This window comes from Onychomys torridus, chromosome 19 (assembly GCF_903995425.1).
Source record: "Onychomys torridus chromosome 19, mOncTor1.1, whole genome shotgun sequence".
In the NCBI taxonomy this organism is placed as follows: Eukaryota; Metazoa; Chordata; class Mammalia; order Rodentia; family Cricetidae; genus Onychomys; species Onychomys torridus.
The window spans coordinates 44,127,391-44,141,160 of record NC_050461.1 but is presented as its reverse complement, the minus strand read 5'-3'; the positions used below and the strand labels follow the sequence as shown (position 1 = coordinate 44,141,160).

At 41.7% G+C, this 13,770-nt stretch overlaps 1 protein-coding gene across 1 annotated transcript in view; it reads right to left on the bottom strand.

Moving 5' to 3' along the window:
• Positions 1-1,054: 1,054 nt before the first annotated feature.
• Positions 1,055-13,770, bottom strand: part of Samd5 (sterile alpha motif domain containing 5) — a 52,822-nt gene continuing 40,106 nt past the window's right edge. Inside the window, exon 2 of the mRNA XM_036169074.1 lies at positions 1,055-3,480. Coding sequence (XP_036024967.1) covers positions 3,418-3,480 — 63 coding nt within the window. The 3' untranslated portion in view covers positions 1,055-3,417. The remainder of the gene's footprint in view (positions 3,481-13,770) is intronic.

Genomic DNA, 13,770 nt, shown 5'->3' with positions numbered 1-13,770 from the left:
AACAGCAGCAGGACATGTCAATATATACTTGAATTCTCTGGTTGGTTTTAAGGTAATCTCTTCCACATAAGAAGAAATGAAGAAAATATCTGAAATTCAGGAAGGGGTAGAGAGAGAGACAGTCAATGCCTGCTGATGCCATGCCTGAGCCAAAGACTGAGAATAGATATAAGCTGTAACTCTTAAGCCTCTTAAGTGGAGGAGAGACTTATTTTTGCCATTTTATGGACGAGAGAAAAGAGGCTTTCATTTTGGAATTATTTGCAATGATTCCTCAAGCTACTTTGGAGCTTGTGTACCTAGGAGAGTCACCACAGGAAAATACTACTGGGGTCACTCTAGAATTTGAACTACGATTTGAGTAATTTCAAAGGAAAAACTTAATGCTCACTGTCATCCTGTAGTTCAAATAACCAACCATGATGCAAATGTCTCTGATCTAAGAAACTACTTGATCCTTTGGACTGAGAAGCTACCATCTTGAATAGCTATAAATTATGTTTCTTCTGAGATTTTTGGCTTTATTCTTTAAATCATTATTTTCCCTATGTCCAGAAATATCTCTTTCCCTCCCTCCCCCTTTTCCTCCCTCACTAATTGTGTTTCCCTCTGTGTGTGTGTGTGTATGTGTGTGTGTGTGTGTGTGTGTGTATTTGTGTGTGTGAATGTGTGTGTGCACGCTCGCACATGTGCACTAATGCATACTCATGTGGAGGCCAGAAATCAGGTGTCCCTCTGTAGGCACACCTCCTTTGAGTTTTTCTGTTTTGATTGTATGCTTTGACACAGAGTCCTCCTTGGCCTATGATTCACCAAGTAGGCTAGGATGACCAACCAGCAAGCCCCAGGGGCCTGCTGTCCCATCCTCCCCAGTGTTGGCAATATAAGTGCATACTGCCACACCTGACTTTTTTACCTGGTAGATTCTAGGGCTCAAACACTGGTCCTCATTGTTTGTATGGCACAAACTTGACTAACTGAGCTATATCCACATAGTCTCTCCTTTTATTTTGTTTGGTTCTGATATGTTTATTGAGACAGAATCTCACTACACAGCCCAGGCTAGCCTTGGACTTGAAATTCTGCTGGGATTACACATGTGTGCTGTCATACTTGAGAAAGCAACATTTTGCATGATTAAGATTTCTTTATACATTCCCCAATTTTTTTAAGATGAAAAAACTTTTCCTATTTTTCTCTATACCTCTCAATATTATGAAATAAGACCCTGACGCTTATGACTTATTTTAGAGAGAACTATGAATTGACATCATCAAGACATGAATCTTCCTGTCTTATTTTCATCTTTCACATTCAGATATTAAGGAAATCATGAGTGTTTAGAAAAAAGGAAAAGACACAGTGAGAAATTGTCTCTTCCTAAAGATTAGTCCTGAAAGATACAATCCAAGGTCAGAATTCCTTTGATATGCTATCTTACCTCATCTTGACTTAATGCACAGGGGTTAGCAAGCTTCTTTCCACTGATTCTCTTCACAGAGTTTAATTCTTCTATCTTTACCTAAGAAGTCCTTCATACCACTGGCAATTCTACCATTTTAAATTGTGACTCATAATTAAGATAGGTTATTGTTAATTTCAAATTTCAATAGTGGCATAGAGACAAGATTTAAATTTAGCCAGATAATTGAAGTTGGACATCAGTCAAATGGAGAATAAAACTTGAAAAGACGTGAGAGCCCTGTTTGGTTGTAGAGGATTCGATTCTTATTGCCTCCAGGGTAAATAATAGATTTTTTTTTTTCCAGAAATGGGGTCTTTGCTAGCCACAGTTCAACAAATGCATGCAAATGTACATCTGTGGAATAAATCTGTCACAGATGTGGCACCTGGAAATGAGGTCTCAACCAGGAAGCCATTATCACAATAAATCATATCAGTAAGCTATGCAGACAGCCATACCTCTTTAAAAAAAAAAAAAAAGTCTAACAGGTATTTTAAAGACCAGCTTATTTGAAAAGGTGATGAGTGTTTGATTGTATGTAGCACAGAAGGAACAACTCACACATGCTCTTAGAAGCTAATTTCCTTACATTTGTATTTAATCTTGAGAAAGGCTTTGCATGGTGCCTAAATTTATCTCTGAATTTAGGCAGCTCCAGTGTTTGAACTTTATATTTTAAAAACAGTATTGTTCCATGAATGCCTTTGGAAATCTAAGCCCTTTCTTAATTGCCTACCTATTCCTAGAGACAAGGTGCCTTGTCTCTTGCCTTTAAAAGTTTCCTGTTCTTGTCCATAATTATAGTGACACAAGCTTGCATCTTGGATGTCCTTCTGAGTAGTGAAGGGACGGTTCTGCAATACAGGACAGCTGGCAGGCTCTCTAAACTTGACAGCCCCAGAAGCCTGCCAGCATTGTTAAACCTCCCATAGCCTTCTCTCATCTAAGTTCAGACTCCATCATCACTGTTGCATTTTCTTAGCAGAAAATCAAACTACCAACACCCAAAGGAAATAATGATGAGAAAGAAAAAAATCTCTAGATTCATCTTAATTTTCTTATGCCCACTCAATTTCCTCTGTTCTCCTCCAGCACAGGTCCATGAACAAGTCCTCTTACCTATTGCCACAGTCCACTTCTCTGCCCCCAAACTGGTATCAGAAGCCCACTAAAGAGAGGGAGACAGGGCATCATGGGAAGGGGAAGCTGGAGAAGTCTCCAGGCAAGGAAGAATAAACAGCTGATATGTCTTCAATATCACGTCAGGACAGGGTACTCTTAACATAACAGCCACACCTCCACCACATTAAATTTTAAAAGTCAGAAAATAATTTCTTCCTTACTCTGTTAGTGTTGTGGTTATACTCATATGTGAAATTACTATATAAAGCACCTAAAATAAAAGTTCCTTCACCAAACTTCTTTATATAGGATTATATGAAATATTATAGCTTAATGAAAACAAAGCCCTATGCAAAGTAAAATGACATGTATGTTAAAATGTGAGATGAAAATTACTGTTCTTGAGATAGAGGCTAATTTGAAAGTGGTATAATTAATTAGCTACTGTAAGAAACCTACTTTTGTATAGTATACTCAAATTTAGCAATTACCCACAAGTCTTAATCAATCCCATCTAGGATGATGAAAATTTCAAAAAGCAAAGGAGAGAAATTCCAAGAGATGTATCAGACTTCTTCCTGCATGGAGTATCCTTTTAAAACCAAGTTCAATATCTTTTCATGGGCGGTATGTCACTGCCTTATTTCTAGCTACAAGTAAGTGGTTCAGCTTACTAAGTTGATTATTCCAGAATTTTCCAAGCAAGACATTTAAGCTGATGAGTGTTTCCAGAGTCACCATCCAGTTCCCTTTGTGAAAGAAGATTCTAAATATGCCCCTTTCAGTCTTCAGCACCTCATCAGTCCTCCACGGGCTCTCAAAAATGATATCTAGCGGTTCTGTGATGACTTCGGCCAATTCATTAAGTACTCTAGGATGCCAGCCATTGGGACCTGTGGATTTGAACATATCTGGGTTACTGAGGTTCTGTTTTACCCATCCTTCCCCTAGTCCATCACGGATGCCTGCTCCTGCCTTCAAGCCAGGCGTGTACCTTTCTGGTTACCATGTAGACTTTTGAAAAACAGTATTCAGTGCCTCTGCTTCTCACACATTCATTTTCCCTTTTAAGATAATAAATGGAAAATGCATTATATTCTTCTGAAGCCTTTGGTTTATTTTTAAACGGTCAATTTTTTTTCTTACATGTCCCTTGTAAGAAAAGGAAAATGCAAACCTCAAATCTACCTTGTAGTAGTTCAGATTTCTCAATCACATTGTTCAATGCATGCATTAGCAACTTTTAATCACAGAGCCTTAGTCGACATCCTGCAGATGTTCCAAATGCTAATGGTTGGTTGCCTGTCTCACATGCAAAGGGAACTTTTGTATTCAACTTGTAACAGTAGATGGTAGTGCTAATTCAGAATGAATGTATCTTCCAAAATAAAGACGGTTCACAATCATCTTTAGTCATTGTGTGTATGCATAAACAATGACTTCTTCTGCAAGGCATTTCAGAAGCCTGAGCTGGAGGTCTATGAATAAGGATTTCTGTGAAAGCAATAGCCTAGCAGAATGCATTTCCCGTGTGGTCATCGGCTTCTAGGGCCTCAGTTTCACATTACATGAATCATCTCCAAGTTCTGACAGGTGTTGACACTCTTCACCCCTTTATTGTCACACTGACTCCCCTGAAACTGAAAGACAGCCACTGATGATAGCTTTCTCCCCATCCATAACACTCTGTCATATGCTGAGATGGCCCTGCAGGCCCAGGATGGACAAAGGAGAGGAAGAAGAGATTGGTTAAAGGGACAAAGGAACCTGAGACTTGTCCCTGGCTTTGGGGTTTCTTGGATCTGACTGTTTGGTTCGGGGATTTTTGTTTCGGGTTTGTTGTTGCTGTTGTTTATTAGAAAAAGGTTCTTTGAGGGAAGGTTGTATATGTTGTGTTTCCCCACTCTGTCTCACTTCACCCCTATACTGAAGTTTATTCTTTGAAACTTAGCAATGCCCCCCAAACACAAGTCATATTGCAGCTTCCATGAAGACTCCTTTGAAGACCAAGTCTACACATCTAAGATTTTTCTCAGAATGTGGCGTTCTCGCCCTTGCTCTACAATGGCTGCCTGCTGACCATCACTTGTAGCTAATATGTCCTCATCTGTTAGTCTGAGAGACACCTTCAGGCAACTGAAGCTGATAGGAAGTATCTCTACTGACCAAGCTTAACCATTCTCTTTTCCAGAGAGAAAACTGTTTTGTTTTTTTTTTTTTTTTGTATTTGGATCTAACTCTAAGAAAATCTTACTAATAAACAATATATTCAAAAAGTCACCTTTTAAATATCTAGCCTAATTTAATACCTCTATTAAAAATCACTTCCTGTTACAATCTGTGGTGGAGTAATCTTTAATCTATCTTGACAAGCCAAGTTGTTGGGATGGTCTGGAGGGAGGGAGGGGAGTAAGGTGATGGCCTGGAGAGGGGAGATCATTGAAACACAGGAGGAGTTGTTTTTATCATTATGTAATGCTGTAGTAAATGAATAAATGACAGGGTATTAATAATGCCTATCATAGTTACTGTGTAGCACAGACAGCTGGATGCTGGTATCAGGAAGAAGAGCAAGTATAGGAAAAAGCCTCAAGTCAGGATGTTAGCCGTCACTAGGAGGAAGACAGATGCTGGCTGAGAAAGAACAGGTCCCTTAGACACCTGCCCGAGACAAGGCAGAACTCTGGATGAAGTTAGCCAACTGGCCTTCATGGTCTCACATGTTCCAGGAACATATGAAGAGCGTCGATGCCTTGGACAAGTTATCATCTTTCAAGTTCTGACAGTCTCCACATTAAACTTATTTGGAGACTGGGAGGGAACATGAAGTCATTTCTCAAATCTAACCACAAGCCCATAGCCTCCAAAATCCCTCTTGCCTTTTGGTTCCACAAAAGCAAAGCAAATTCATTCCACAAGCTGAGTCTAGTTTTGCTAGTTCTCCTTCCTGAGGGAAGAGGGTGGGAGGCTGACCAACAGGATTTCCACAGCTGGGTCATGGCCAGCTTCAAGTTGAGAGAGCAGTAATTAGCAGAACCTATGCTGCATCATGACTTGGGAGATGTTAGCATTCGCCCTGTCACCAATGCCCTTAGTGCTCTGATGGCTGAGACACATTGTGACATCCCACAGCCTAGTCCTCATAGGCCCCACTCAAATGAGCAGACTCAGAATCCCGACTAGCTGAGCAAACAATGAAGACATCTTAGGGGCAAACATGCATTCAGTTGTACAGTTCTCATACCTTGCTTTTTATTTTTTCATTGTTCTTTTTCCGTCTAAATTACCTGGCATTCTCCTACAATGAAAAATTCATTCCACCTAGCAAAGTATCAATATATTTGATTGATCTATGTTGATATCATATCGTGTATAAATCATAGTCATTTGTGTCTTTTTCCTTGGTTAGTGAGCAAGGTTGACTTAAGAGTCATGAAAGTGAGATGAAGATGTGTCTCCATGGTAGAGAGCTCACCTAACATTACGAGGTTTGGACTTCAGTTCTCAGTACCACAAGAAGCGTTAGGTGGGGAAGAGGAGAAAAAAGGAATGAAAGTAAGAATCCTGAATGAAATTTTGTATCTGGTATGTTCTCAAACTTCTTCAAATCCAACTTCAGGAAGAATGAACACCTACCACGTTGTTTTCGGGGCTTAATACACAAGACAATCAAAGATGACTTTGAAGGAAGGGAGGGAGGGAGCAAGGGAGGGAGAGGGAGAGGGAAAGAGAGGGGAAGGGAGAGAGATAGATAGATAGATAGATAGATAGATAGAGAGAGAGAGAGAGAGAGAGAGAGAGAATATTGAATTTCCTGCATGGTGTGGTAATACATATCTGTTATCCTAGCACTTGGGAAATAGAGGCAGACTGGTCTCTGTTACAGAGACCAGCCTGGTCTATATAGTAAGTTCTAGACTAGACAAGACTGTAAAGCGAGCCTCTGCCTTAAAAGAATAAGATAAATTTAAAATTTAATCCTAACAGTTTTATAAGATGGCCAGCAGCTTGTGTCCAGCCGGTTAGATTATCACCTCTAAATCACTAGGCCAGCATGCCTGAAGGGTTACATCCTAGTGGGTCTGTTTTGTTTCTCTCCTCCCTGACTTGGCAAGCATGCCTCAGTCAGTCTTCACAGCAGAGACCCCCAGGCCTAGTTCTTGGGCTACACTGGCGCTCTCTCAGTCATATCTGTTCTAGGTTTGGGTCGGGCTCCTTCTTGGAGGGCCTGGCTGTTAATTGCCTCTGCATCTCTACCAACGATGTAAGCTGTAACTGTAATCTGAGAAACAGAGCTCATGCTTGGGCCATGGGGGTGGGGTGGGACACTGGACAGGATGGCGACAGGAAACACAGCTGGACCCAGAAAGAAACCACTGTGCTGTACTTAAAAATCAAGATAGCTGAGATCTGATTTTTTTCCCAGTTTGATTATTCTGAGTTTTAGCCAATTTCAAGTCTGTTACTCTTTGGAGCTCGAGGTTCTTCCCCTAATTACAGGCAATCAGAGCTCTGTGCAAGCTAACCCAGCCAGCCTGAGAAGTTAGTCTCAACTTTGACAGTACTCTAAAGAAACAACCACAGAGGCACACATGCTCCATATTTAGTTACTCAAATTAAAAAAAAAAAAAAAAGTACTCTTCCTGAACAATTAATTATCTTGGGTGTCACTGTTAATACCGTCTCCTCAACGATAACAGACAAAGACCAAAATTGAAAATCTAGATAGCTGGTGACAGTTTTTATTTTGTTTTGTTTTGTTTTTAACTTCGGGACCTAACTAAAGCTAAGGTTTTTTGATATTCAGCCATGACATACTGGCTGTTATTATTGGACTGAGGAAGGAAGGACTCTCCTTCCAGAGGAGACAAGCACAGCTTGGATTTCATTGTAAAGTTCTCTGAGCACAGAACCTACATTTTAGACCATCTTTCCTCTGCAGGAAGGCTGTCCCTGTGTGTTTGTCCTCTGTTGTAATCTCACTGTGACCATCTATATTATCATTCTTACATACGAGTTCTCATCCAAATAAGCTCCTGTTGTGGAATTTGAACCTAGAAAGTCAGATGGGATTCCATTTTCCTTCACCTGCATAGAGAAAAAGTGATGTGGATCCACATCGTGGGTCTTGCTAGTCATTTTCTCTTCCCTTCAGCGTTCTGCTTGGGGATGCTCAGGCTGGCCTCTGGCCCCAACAGAAAAGAAGATGGGATGGGATGTTGTAAAAGAGCCGCCATATAAAACACTGTCACCTACCTGTCTTTTATACTAGGGACTCATAGAGTGGATTTCCTCAGATTCTATAAACTAGAAGAATCATTTTTTTTTCTTTAGAAACAAACACCTAAATGTCATCAGTCAAATGATGAACAGTTCCTGAAGATTATCCAATCTGTCTCCATCTTTATGTGCTGGGAGGTGACTTAATGTTTTCCTTTCTGGAACAAATTAAACGGATTAGAAGCAACTGCCTCTCCATGCCTCCCCTGGACACAAGCATTTCTAATCTTCATTCCCTGACTTATCTACAGCTCTTCAGCAAATGCAAAGTATACTAGAGAGGCTGCCTGGGAATTTTCCTACCCACTTATTATTCATAAAACTCGCAGAAACACACTCAGAGGTTAAAAAGCAAAACCATCTTTGTCTATGCTATCCTCAGGGCATTAACTGATGTTATAATTTTTCCAGCTGAATAGTAATGTAAATTCCCAACTTTTTCAAAAGCTTAGAAGGCTGCATCACAGCCCTCAGTCTTGAGCACTAGGAGTGAGATGACTTCTTCCACACACACAGAACAACCTGCAGGACTACTGTGGTTAGCCAGGGACAGTCAGTACTGCAGGAGGTCCTCCAGGCCTGGAATCAGAGCCTCATCTATCTCCTCCATCAGTAACAAAGGCTCAGGAATTTAACTGCAGGGGATTCTACATCAGGCTTTCTGTTGTTTTGGAATAATTAACAGCCAGCCAGTCAGAACAGGAACCCAAGGTTAGGTCATCTCTCTTTTCAGAATTGTAATAATATGGCTGAGGAAGTGAAATGGTAGTGAGGTTAGAACAGACAAGGAGCTTGGCCACAGTTCCAGACTGAGTGAAGGATGCTGTGGAGTCCACACAGGCGATTAATAAGGGCCGTAAGGTCTGCTGAGGTCAAGAGTGATAACCAGGAGAGGGGTGGTCATAGAGGGAAGAGAGGCCATGCCTCAGGAAGACTGGGAGACAAAGAAAGGACCAGAACGTCTCAGACACCAGCACAACTGAGGTCAGGAGGATGGCAGCTCCCGGGCAAGGCGTTCATTCCTTCTTCAGCAGTGACCGGCCAAGGCTGGATGCAGGATGAGCAGTGAGGTCAGAACTCTAAGGAGAAGGCACATGACTGAGGTCCACCCAGTCCACTTCCCCAATGGAAAACTGGTCTGTTGCAAGAAAGCGGGTCATATGGGATGGCACAGAAGGGCAGTGTGAGGGGTTTTGAGACTTCCTCTCTGCACTGTGATTCAAGGTCTCCAAACATCCTCCCAAACGTAATCCAAGCACAGGCCCATGAATACAACACAGAAGACTGGAAATCCCAGGGAGTGTGGGTCTGAGTACTTGGTCCTCTAGGGTAGATCTTTGAAACACACTCCTTAGATGAAAAGCTCTTGGTGACCTTGATATCTACTCAGTGTTCTGGACCACTCATTTAGGGTTCTGTTACTCCACTTGCCCTGTCCCAGGTCTCATTTTCCTACCTTATAGCAACATCATCTATTACTATTAACAATCTTTGAAATCACCATTAACCTTGGTGTCTGTTTTCTCTTACTCCACTGATTGCTAGTGTATTTGCCATCACAGTAGGTGTCTAATGTATACTATGATGATTATTACCCACTGCCCTGTGATAGTAAAGACACTATTAGTATTTACTGAGGGAAATCTTTCTATGGCAGGCATCATGTTGAGAATGTGTGCTTGCATATAATCTCTCCTCCTCACCCCACACCAACTTGATAGTGAGCCAGAACCTGATTAATAAATAAATGGAGAAGCTAAGGCTTTGAGATGCAGATGAGCTACTCCTGGAAAGCTGATAATCTAGGGCAGAACAGTTCTGCCCTTTGGCAAGTTCCACCTTAATCAAATTACATCTATTCAGGGCAGTCAAGTTGATTTGCAATCTGTAGTAGTTGAGAAGTAGCCCAAGAATGCTAAGAACGGAACCTCAGTTGGGAACAGGGTATTTTCAGTTGGAATTGGTCACAGATCGGTGTTAAAAATCACAGGAGATTTTAGATGGCCCTAAACCCAATGCCTGGTGTCCTTGTTTGAACAAGAGATGAAGTGCAGTCATACTAAGGAGACCAGCTGAAGGGAAAAGCCAAGACAGGTATGAACCACCATAAGCCCAGAGAGCCTAGAGTCACCAGAGGGTCCAGGACAAGGAAGGATGCTCCCTTCTGAGTCTTTAGAGGAATCCAGTCCTCCTGACACCACGGTCTTTTACTTCAAGCCTCCAGAAGCAGTATGGGAAAACTCTCTATTGTTTCACAGAGCCTGTGATAGCTGTTACCACATCCTTAGGTAACAAACACAGAGCACTTTCACCAACACACGTAATTCATTGAATGCTCTTAGGAATAGTTTTAATTGCTTTATTATTTTTAGAAAGCATATGCAAATGTAATTTTTAGTGAAAAGGAATTTTATTTTCACACAGAACATTCAATGTTATGCAAAATGTTTATTTAGGTATTGTGCAAAATGCTTATTTTGATTTTGTTCATATCACTCATTATACATATGGAAAAGTTTGCCCTCTTCCTATTCTATATATGACATAGATTTCTTAAGTTATATAAAACATAATTTATAAAAATACATTAAGGACTATAATATATTTATGTATGTATTATATATAAGACACACATTTATGAATACATAACTCCACTAGCACATCCCATTAAAGAAAAGGAAGCAATAGGAACTGTCAAGAGACAGAGTTTTCTAGATTTCTATTTTCCCCTTAAACATGCACACTCTATCATTAACAATAAATATTATCTGTTGTCTTTCTTAAAATACTGGGTTCAAGTGCTACAGAGATGACTCAGCAGTTAGGAGCTCTAGCTGTCTTGTGGAAGATCTAAGTTCCGTTTCCTGTATCCACTTGTGGAAGATCTAAGTTCCGTTTCCTGTATCCACATGGCGGCTCACAACAGCCTGTTACTCCAGCTCCAGGGACTCTGATGGCCTCTTCAGAACTCTATGGACACCTACACACACATGCTTACACACACACACACACACACACACACACACACACACACACTCACTCACGCAATGTCTTACAAGTATTTTTTAAAAAAGAAAAGGAAAGTACTGAATTTACTTTATCTGTTTTCAAGAAATCTTCCAAATACCCCAGTCTGAATACTCGTGGCTTGCCTCACCACAGCAGCTCCCTCTGGAGGGAAAATACTGCTATGTAGACAAACATGTTCCATTAACGGGGCAACAGACAACACCTGCCTCAGAAACAGGGCCATTCACACTTTCAGTGGCCACAGAAGAGTGCCACGTACTTCCATTTTGTCACACAGAATTCAGAATGGGGGGGGGGAGTCCACCAAGGCAGAGATTAAATGAACACATTACTAATTCTATTGCTTCATCATCGAGGCTGTTATGATGGAGAATGGTTCCTTTGGGTTTGTGGCAGTGTGGTGTGTGTGTGGCGGTGGGGGGGGCGGGGAGTCCAGAGACAGCACTGATGTCCCAGCGTTTGTACCCACCATTGCTTTTCTGACAGTGCTCATATCTATCTACACAGTGAAAACGCAGATAATGGCATGGCATTCTTGTGAAATTTTATCTCAAAGTCTCCTGGAGGGTACCCTTGGGAGTCCTCAGACCACACTTTGAGACCCACTGTGCTATTATATTTCTAGACACCACACACCAGAGAGACCACAAAATCAGCCAGTCTCAGACCCAGTCTTCAATGTGGAATATATTATACCTTGCCCTTTCACATGACAACACCTTCCACACAGTCACTCCCCACTTAGCCTTCTGGCCTCCCATCTGGCTTAGTCCCACAGACCTGGGACCTTCCTGTCTTACAGAGGAGGTGCCCTTTCCTGTCTGCTGAGAGGATTTGCAAAGATGGCTGGTCTGCTCACAAATGCATGCTTCTCTTGGGGGCTTAGCTTGCCAGCTTTGAAAATAGCAAGAGCTTTTGAAGTGACTCGGGCATTTCAGAACACACACGGCCTGCTTTATCAAAATTACCCATGCTCTCCTAGCATCCATACTCAGCCCCCAAATACTGAAGCGTGGCCTCTGCTGGGCCTTGACCTCACCTGCCAAATTGAAATGGGCAGGGAAGCAAGACAAGTGTCATAATCCTCTTTAGCAATTCCATCCAGGGCATATTTGCATGGTTAGTAGCAGCCCGAAGGAAGGGTTCAGGGGAGTTGTATTATTTTCCATTGCTCTCTTTGTCTCTGATTTTGGCAGGGGAAAAAGGGAGCCTTCAGACAGTATCACGTTCTCATGGACTAGCAGCTCAGGCCTTTAAAGGAGCAGCATGTACAAAGTCAACAGACCAACCCTCAAGAGGCTGACCTCACCTAAAGGAACTTCGAGGAGGTGTGAACAGGTTGCCTGTAGCAGCCAGACATGTAAAGCAGGCCGCCTTTCATCATATCCTGGAGTTCTCAACTGGGCACACTTGCTGTTAGGCAGTGCTGGTACCCAAGAGAAGATGAAGAAACAGAGTGTGAAACAGGCAGCTTCCCAGATAGCTGGAGTCTCAGTGCCCACTGTGGGGATAAGTGTGGACATGTATGTGTGGGTATGATTTGAAGTGAATGGGGATGTGGAAGCAGGGTGGTCAGAGGAGGCGGCAGAGTGGTTTTAAATGGTCAGTCAGCCTCTAGATAGCTCTGGAATCTTCTTCTTTCCCTCAAGGGCAGCTATGAAAGTCATTGGTGAAAACAGTGCAAGGCTGGATTCCACCCCAAGCCTGTCACTTCCTAGATGAACTTCTGTGTGCATCTGACCTCACCACTGCTTCAGCTTACCCTCTGTCAAATATGAACACCACCGCATCCCTTCTCTCTGAGGGCTGTGTCAAGTATTGTTTGGAGCAATACCTGGCATCGTGTAAGCATCCACCCTATACAGAGACATGAAATTACACATTTTTGTTCAGTCACTGAGGAATGTCAACTTACCCCTAAGGAGGCATAGATTCTCAGGCATATCTTCTGAACAAAACCATAATGGGTGCTCAGCAGCAGCATTATTGAGTTAGTCACCCACAATGTTATTAAAATAGATCGTGAGTAATGTGTATGCTTTAAGCACTGTTTAGCCATTAACTTTTAAAAATTTTCATTTAGTTTTGTGAAGCATGCCCTATAGAACATAACTGCCACAGATGTGGTCCTCAGCTTGTTGAAGCATAAAGATCTCTTTAATTGTTTTAAAAACATAGACTCTCCCTCCAGGTACTTGTGTGAGTGCATATGCGCACATACACACATTGTAACATTGTATGTTTATTTCTTTCCTACTGTCTTTTACTGAGGAAAATATTGCTTTGAAAATGACCGGGAATTTAAGAACTTCAAGTACATTTACATAAAACATGCCATTTATGGAGCGAGTTGGTGCTGGAGAGGTTGTATACACATATATATACACACATACACACACACATACACACACACACACACACACACACACACACACACACACACATATTTATATATATATAAAATTGACAAACGGGCTAAGTGAGCCAAAGCCAAGTCCCAGAGTTGTAACTTCAAATGTGACATGGGTGCTCTCTCTATGTTTGCACTGGGCAGTGCCTAATAGGTTAGAAGAGTCTGCAGCAACATTATTATTTCTCTTAACTCAGAGTAGCTGGTTTGTTCCCACTCATTCTTCCACAGCTGGGTCTTGAAATACCATTGTTCCCTTCCTCGGTAATCCGCCCCAGTGCAGCAAAGACATTAAACAGACACACAGATAATCCCTGATAGTTTCTTCAGAAACTGAGATTCCAGAGATGAAACAGAAAATACCCGCATTTCCTGTAACTAATAGCAGAACCATGGAAACATCCCTAAGGAAAAACACAGCCCACTGGGTTGGATATTTTTCAGCAAATTTACAGTAGGATAA